Source organism: Nycticebus coucang, chromosome 2 (genome assembly GCF_027406575.1).
Source record: "Nycticebus coucang isolate mNycCou1 chromosome 2, mNycCou1.pri, whole genome shotgun sequence".
Taxonomy (NCBI): Eukaryota; Metazoa; Chordata; class Mammalia; order Primates; family Lorisidae; genus Nycticebus; species Nycticebus coucang.
In genome coordinates, this window is record NC_069781.1 from 154,508,944 (window position 1) to 154,516,982 (window position 8,039).

Consider the following 8,039-nt stretch of genomic DNA (forward strand, 5'->3'; position numbering starts at 1 on the left):
CATCACCCTGATACCAACACCAGGAAAAGACCCAAACAAAAAGGAGAATTTCAGACCAATCTCACTCATGAATATAGAGGCAGAAATTCTCAACAAAATCCTAGCCAATAGATTACAGCTTATCATCAAAAAATTCATTCATCATGATCAAGTAGGCTTCATCCCAGGGATGCAAGGCTGGTTTAACATACGCAAGTCCATAAACGTTATCCACCATATTAACAGAGGCAAAAATAAAGATCACATGATCCTCTCAATAGATGAAGAAAAAGCATTTGATAAAATCCAGCATCCTTTTCTAATTAGAACACTGAAGAGTATAGGCATAGGTGGCACATTTTGAAAACTGATTGAAGCTATCTATGACAAACCCACAGCCAATATTTTACTGAATGGAGTAAAACTGAAAGCTTTTCCTCTTAGAACTGGAACCAGACAAGGTTGTCCTCTGTCACCTTTACTATTCAACATAGTGCTGGAAGTTCTAGCCAATACAATTAGGCAAGACAAGGAAATAAAGGGAATCCAAATGGGAGCAGAGGAGGTCAAACTCTCCCTCTTTGCTGACGACATGATCTTATACTTAGAGAATCCCAAAGACTCAACACAAGACTCCTAGAAGTCATCAAAATACAGTAATGTTTCAGGATATAAAATCAATGTGCACAAATCAGTAGCCTTTGTATACACCAGTAACAGTCAAGATGAGAAGGTAATTAAGGACACAACTCCCTTCACCATCATTTCATAGAAAATGAAATACCTAGGAATATACCTAACGAAGGAGGTGAAGGACCTCTATAAAGAAAACTATGAAATCCTCAGAAAGGAAATAGCAGAGGATATTAACAAATGGAAGAACATACCATGCTCATGGATGGGAAGAATCAACGTTGTTAAAATGTCTATACTTCCCAAAGCAATCTACCTATTCAATGCCATTCCTATCAAAATACCAACATCATACTTTCAAGATTTGGAGAAAATGATTCTGCATTTTGTATGGAACCGGAAAAAAACTGTATAGCTAAGGCAGTTCTTAGTAATAAAAATCAAGCTGGGGGCATCAGCATACCAGATTTTAGTCTGTACTACAAAGCCATAGTGGTCAAGACAGCATGGTACTGGCACAAAAACAGAGACATAGACACTTGGAATTGAATTGAAAACCAAGAAATGAAACTAACATCTTACAACCACCTAATCTTCGATAAACCAAACAAGAACATACCTTGGGGGAAAGACTCCCTAGTCAATAAATGGTGTTGGGAGAACTGGATATCTACACGTAAAAGACTGAAACTGGACCCACACCTTTCCCCACTCACAAAAGTTGAGTCAAGATGGATAAAGGACTTAAATTCAAGGCACGAAACAATAAAAATCCTCCAAGAAAGCATAGGAAAAACACTGGAAGATATTGGCCTGGGGAAAGACTTCATGAAGAAGACTGCCATGGCAATTGCAAAAACAACAAAAATAAACAAATGGGACTTCATTAAACTGAAAAGCTTCTGTACAGCTAAGGAGACAACAACCAAAGCAAAGAGACAACCTACACAATGGGAAAGGATATTCACATATTTTGAATAGGACAAAAGCTTGATAACTAGGATCTATAGAGAACTCAAATTAATCCACATGAAAAAAGCCAACAAGCCCATATATTAATGGGCAAGAGACATGAGTAGAACTTTCTCTAAAGATGACAGACGAATGGCTAACAAACACATGAAAAAATGTTCATCATCTCTATATATTAGAGAAATGCAAATCAAAACAACCCTGAGATATCATCTAACCCCAGTGAGAATGGCCCACATCACAAAATCTCAATACTGCAGATGCTGGCGTGGATGTGGAGAGAAGGGAACACTTTTACACTGCTGGTGGGACTGCAAACTAGTACAACCTTTCTGGAAGGAAGTATGGAGAAACCTCAAAGCACTCAAGCTAGACCTCCCATTTGATCCTGCAATCCCATTACTGGGCATCTACCCAGAAGGAAAAAAATCCTTTTATCATAAGGACACTTGTACTAGACTGTTTATTGCAGCTCAATTTACAATTGCCAAAATGTGGAAACAGCCTAAATGCCCACCAACCCAGGAATGGATTAACAAGCTGTGGTATATGTATACCATGGAATACTATTCAGCTATTAAAAAAAATGGAGACTTTACATCCTTCATATTAACCTGGATGGAAGTGGAAGACATTATTCTTAGTAAAGCATCACAAAAATGGAGAAGCATGAATCCTATGTACTCAATTTTGATATGAGGACAATTAATGACAATTAAGGTTATTGGGGGCAGGAAAAGCAGAAAGAGGGACAGAGGGAGGCGGGTGGGGCCTTGGTGTGTGCCACACTTTATGGGGGCAAGACATGATTGCAAGAGGGACTTTACCTAACAATTGCAATCAGTGTAACTTGGCTTATTGTACCCTCAATGAATCCCCAACAATAAAAAAAAAAAATTAAATAAAAAGAAAAGAAAAAAGAAAGAAAATCAAAATAAAGAAAGAAAGATCAGGTTAGACTACTCAATGATGAAAGACCACAGGGAGAAAAAGAGAACTGGCCATCTCTGGCTCTTCCTGGTCATTCTTGCCCTAGCCAGGCTCCCACCTGAATGTGCTCACATAAATGACCCAGCCAACACCACATGGAGCCGAGCCACGCCTCTGTGGCCTGTGCCATCTCCTCCTCCCACTGACACAAGGCTGTGCAAACCCTCGGGGCACAATGAAGTCTGCTTGCTGTGTCCAAACGCCAGGCCAGACTACACTGACTGAGCAGGTCCAACAGTGGCTCTCACCTTGACTGCATGTTAGAATCACCTGGTGAGTCCAGGCCCACAGGCAGAGGGCGGTGCAATCAGAGGAGCATCAATTTGGAGGAGGGGGCTTCAAAAAAAAAGCAGTAAAGCCCCCCGTGTGCACCCCTCCTTCTGAGGACTGTGAGTAACAAGCTATCTGTTCAATGGCAGTTGGCCCCTGAGACATTCCCACCAACATTCCTCAAATTTTCTATTAATTCGCCATGTTTATAAACAATCCCTTTTCCACACTTCCTCTTTAGCAGGTGCTACCTAAGCGCTTTAGAAACAACCCATGTCGTCCTCACATTCGCCCAGTGATGTGGGAATTGTTGGCTTCCCTCCAGGAGAGACAGGGTGACTGGAGCATAGAAAACCTAAGGTCCTTGCCTAGAGATGCACAGCTGGGAATATTGCTAGCGACCTTGCTCTTGATATTCTGTTATGTTACTAGTCATATCTGGCCATATCTGGATTAATAATCAAGAGGAAATTAAGCTGAGCTCTCCAATTCTTCATGTGTGAGGCACTGGGCCATCCCCTCACCCTCCTGCCTGGGGTGCACTCAGTGCAGCTGGGGACGCAGGGTGATTCTTCCCCCTGTGTCTCAGCACTTGCTGGGGCTGACTGGGCTCCACTGCCCCAAGTCCAAGTCTGGGACCGCACACCTCTCCTGGACCAGACCTGTGCTGCCTTTTCCTTATATGCACCCCCATCCACACAAACTCAGAACCAGGATTTTTGTATTTCAGAAAGACTCACCTGAAGCTGTGGAAGTGGAGAGAGTGGCCAGGAACAGAGCACAGAGCCACATCCTGGAAGGGTAGGGGCTCCCAGGACCTGGGAGGTCTTGGTGCTGCTCAGAGAGGCTGTGCCTTCCAGCTCAGAGCCTGAGTCCTCACAGCCTTTATGGAGTCAGGGATGGGAGAAAAGCTCTCTGCACTTGCAAAGATCTCCAAGGGCTTATATTGGGATCTCCAAGCCACGCCCACCCAGAGCTCAGCCTTTTTTATGTAAACAAACTCAGATTACACAGAGCCACAAACTTGCCAAGCCACTTATTGCTTAAGGGTTTCCCCTCTGTGAGACTCTAACCTTAGTGGCCTGTGACCTTCCCAAAAGGGCCTTTAGGCAAGGGGGGAGCTTTGGCCTGGGGTCCTCAGAACAAGCTCAGATATAGTCACAGCTCAGCTACCCAGCTTAGGACAAAACTGCTCAGCTGGGTAACTTAGGACCCAACTCTCTCATTGCACAGAGTTCTAGGCTCTCAGGTGTGGAAGCATCTTAAATGCCGTCCAGCCCCTTTCTGATGCCTACAGTACCTTTACAATGCTCCTGCGCGCCTCCTGCCTCACACCTGCCGGGTCAGGGAACTCACTGCCCCTCAAAGCAGAGATTTTTTGACAGCAGGTAAAAATGAACTCCCTCTCCCCACAGTCCCTGGCTACAAACATCCATCATCCTTGTGTCCATCCAGTCTCAGTGCCTGATACTTGCTAAGTGCCTGATACTTGCCTGGGTGTCATGGATACAAAGGTAAGTTCAAGACATGCTTCAACTTCTCAAGGAAACATTAGTAGACATGTCCAGTGTGTGTGGGGGGGCAGGGTAAGGCCATTGCAGTGCTTATGAAAGCACCAAATTAGGGGGACACACAGAGTTTGGGATGTACCTGGGAAAGTGCCATTTACAAACTACTGGGGACACAAGGAAGATGCTCAAAGTGTCTTTAACAAGATGACTAAATGTCCACCAACAGAGAAATTGTTAAACACACCCTGGCACGGCTGGTTAAGGAAGTGTTATGAACTCAATGGAATTAGTGATGCACATGTCTGTTTAATGACAAGCAAATAAAGTCATGATCTGGTGTGAAAAGGCCAAAAATAGGTTATAAAACTCTCGTGGCTGTTTGGGAACCGTCTTGGCAGTTCCTCGAAAAGTGAAGCATAGAGTTACCGCAGGACCCAGCCATTGCACGGCTAGTACATTTTCAAGAAAATTGAACACATCTTTATACAGAATCTTGGGGTCACAAGTGTTATTCATGTTACCCAAAAAGTGGAAACAATCCAAATGTGATGACAAATAGACAAATAAAATGAAGTCTCTCCACAGAGTGAAATATTATCTGGCCGTAAGAAGACCACGTACAACATTGTGAAAGGTGAAACATTACACTAAGTGAAATACGCCAGGCACAGAAGGCCACGTGTTGCATTATTTTATACATGAATTTCCAGAACAGGGAAACCCAGGGAGACGGAGAGTAGATGAGTGATTGCTGGGGTCGGGGTCAGAGGGAAATGAGGGGAACACAGAGTGGCTGCTAATAGGTATGAAGTTTATTTGGGGGGAGGTGCCCATAGCAGTGGGGAGGATGGTGTGACTTCCAGGCTATACTAAAAGCCACTGAATTGTGCACTTTCCAAATGTGAACTTTGTGGCATGTAAATCATCGTTTACTAAAGTAAAGGAATGTTTTTTAAACATTCAGTTATGTATAATATGAGCCCATTTTCATAGTGATACATGTCTTCAGTTGGACAGGAAACCTTCTGTAAGGTTATATAATACCAGTGTTCTAGCAGCCATATTCCTGGCTATCACACTGCAAGAGTGTTTTTTTCTTATTTGTACTTTCCACTTTTATTCACTCGTATATCCACTCGAAGACTATTTTTTGAGTGTTCACTGTTCTAAGAGTTTGGTATGGGGAATGGCTGGTCTCAAAACACCCCTGAGAAACTAACACCAGGACTTCCTGAGGCTCATGTGGGTAAGGACCTGGTCTGAGGGTGCAGGTCCAGGAAGGGGAAGAGCTGAGCCCTGCTCACCACCTGTGTGCTGGGCCGCACAGCCCACCCTCTTAAGCACTCAGCTTTGGAGTCTCTTTATGACAAACTCGCTCATTTGCTCCCCTAGGTACAGGCTCGATGGCCTGGAGGGACCTCCTGCAGCCTTTCTCTTCTGCCATCCCCTCCCCCTCCACACCTTCCCAGCATCCCTGCTTCCTGCTGCTCCCTCCTGAGACCCCCAGACCCCCAAGAAGGATGTGGGGGAGGTGGCTGCTGCAAGGAGCTACTCAGAGGGACAGGTGGCTGGAAACAGGAGCCCTAAGGAGCTTGGGAGCAAATCCCTCAGCTCTGTCACCCTTCTCCTAGAGGCACTTGAAATATGTATTCTGTTCCCACAGTTTCCTCCTGGGACTAAATCCAGGCACACACAGTAGGAACCGGCTTCATAAAGGACCCTTGACTGGCTGGTTTCCCTTCCGCACTTCACCTCCCCACCCCACCACTGTTTCCTGCACTTGCACCTAAATCCCATCTCAGGTTTGTTTCTGGGGAAAGACAGAGGATCCTCAGCCCCTTAGCCAAATGTCCCACATGATCTGTTAGTAGTTAAATTGGGTCCCCCTAACATTCATATATGACCTCAATGTCTCAGAATGTGACTACCTCCCGGTAAGGCCTCTAAACAGATGATTCCATTAAATTAGGATGGGCCTTAAGGCAATCCTACTGTCTGACTGGCGTCCTCACAAGTAGAGGAAATTTGTACACAGACACCAGGGACACCTGTGCACAGAGGGGTGACCATGTGACCGGGCAGCATGAGCAGGGCCTCCTGTGTGCCAGGGAGGGAGTCTTCAGAGGACACCAACCCTGCCAGCACCTTGAACTTGGACATCCAGCCTCCAGAACTGTGAGAAAACAGGTTTCTGTTGTTTAAGTCCCCAGTTTGTGACATGTCTCTCTGAAAGCAAGAGAAGACTAGGATGTACACATAGTCCCACCCCAATCTTTCTTCTGGCCCTGATTCAGGGAGGGGTGGCCTCAGGTCTCACAGCAGCTCGATAGCAAAGTCAGGACCAGAGACGGAGCTGTTGCACTCCGGCCACAAGGTGGGAGACATGAACAGCAGCCCTTCCTCTTGCTTTAACTCCTCAGGACTGTGCTGTGCTCTTCTCACAGGGCAGAACACCTTGACTTTGTGCACAGGTGCACTGTTGGTTCACTGCTCCAGGATGAGGGCAGGAGGGCGGAGGGGTTAGAAGAGGCCAGTAGAGGAGGCAGGTACTGGACAGGTGCATTCTCTTTCCTCATGTCATTTGGCGAGCCTGGCCGGACTGACCCAGACATCAGGAAGGACTGGACAACCAGACACCATAATGCACATGGCAACCCCAGAGACGTGCATGGCTTCTTGCCCAAGGCTGTAGCTTGTAGCTGAAAGGAGGCTTCTGCAGACCCAAATGCACAAAGGGGCACTCACCAGCACTCAATCTTGCCAGGGGCCAGCTGGTCAGTGGGCTTTGCAGTAGGAGTAAGGATTCTGTGACAGCATTATAATCCTTGCCAGAGGTGCCCAAAGTTTGTCTGGGCTAGGGGTGCTTCCTCCAGGACCCCTACATCCAAGAGAAAACACTGATAATAAAGCTGACCATGATAATAAGCACCCATTATCTATATCCACATGGGTCAGTCTAGGGAGTCCTCCTCCTTGGACATCAATCCCTTGTCACAAGGCATACACACACACACACACACACACACACCTATTAACCAATCTGACTTTTCCCCTGTCATGTGGCCTTTATAACCCAGGAAACAGTCCTGGCTTTTAGCCAGGAAGATTACATAATGCATTGTTAGCAAAATATAAAAGGTAAAAATAAATTATCCTCCAACTCACTGTTTAATCCCATGCCCTGTTGTGACACCACCCAAGTCTGCAAACAGGGGAACTGACCCCTAGACCTTGCCTGCTCCTGGACGCACCTTCTGAAACCTATTCCTGCTTACTCTGCAGAATCAATGAGTGAAACTGAAGTCTACCATGTCTGTGCACACCTCAGGCTGAAAAAGTGTATGATTTCTCCGTGGTACTACCCCATCAGCATTGCATCTCTTTTTAAATGGTGGTTGACTGAGGCTATTGCCTTTCTCTTGGGAATCTTCGAGGTTGCCTGTGTGGAAGTAAATGATCTGGAGAGAAGGATCCTGGAATTGGCCCTATTCCCAAAGCAGTTGGGTAGGACTTGAGAGAGTAGATACATCTGCCACTTTAAATCATCAGCCCAAAACACCTCCACCTCTATCGATCTGCTAAACAGATACGTGGAGAACACATACTACATCAGACATTGGGCACAGCAAACCCATGTCCTACTCGGTCCGTCACTCAGCTGTGCCTGGTCATCGCACCCTTGAT

The 8,039-nt window shown here is 45.7% G+C and overlaps 1 protein-coding gene across 2 annotated transcripts in view; it reads right to left on the reverse strand.

Moving 5' to 3' along the window:
* The window catches only part of LOC128593726 (liver carboxylesterase 1-like), a 55,802-nt gene extending 52,041 nt beyond the window's left edge, over positions 1-3,761 (reverse strand). For both annotated transcript variants that reach the window (XM_053602035.1, XM_053602026.1), the window contains exon 1: positions 3,585-3,761. In XM_053602035.1, the coding sequence (XP_053458010.1) occupies positions 3,585-3,636 (52 nt within the window). In that variant the 5' untranslated portion in view covers positions 3,637-3,761. The remainder of the gene's footprint in view (positions 1-3,584) is intronic.
* Between the last annotated feature and the right edge of the window lie 4,278 nt (positions 3,762-8,039).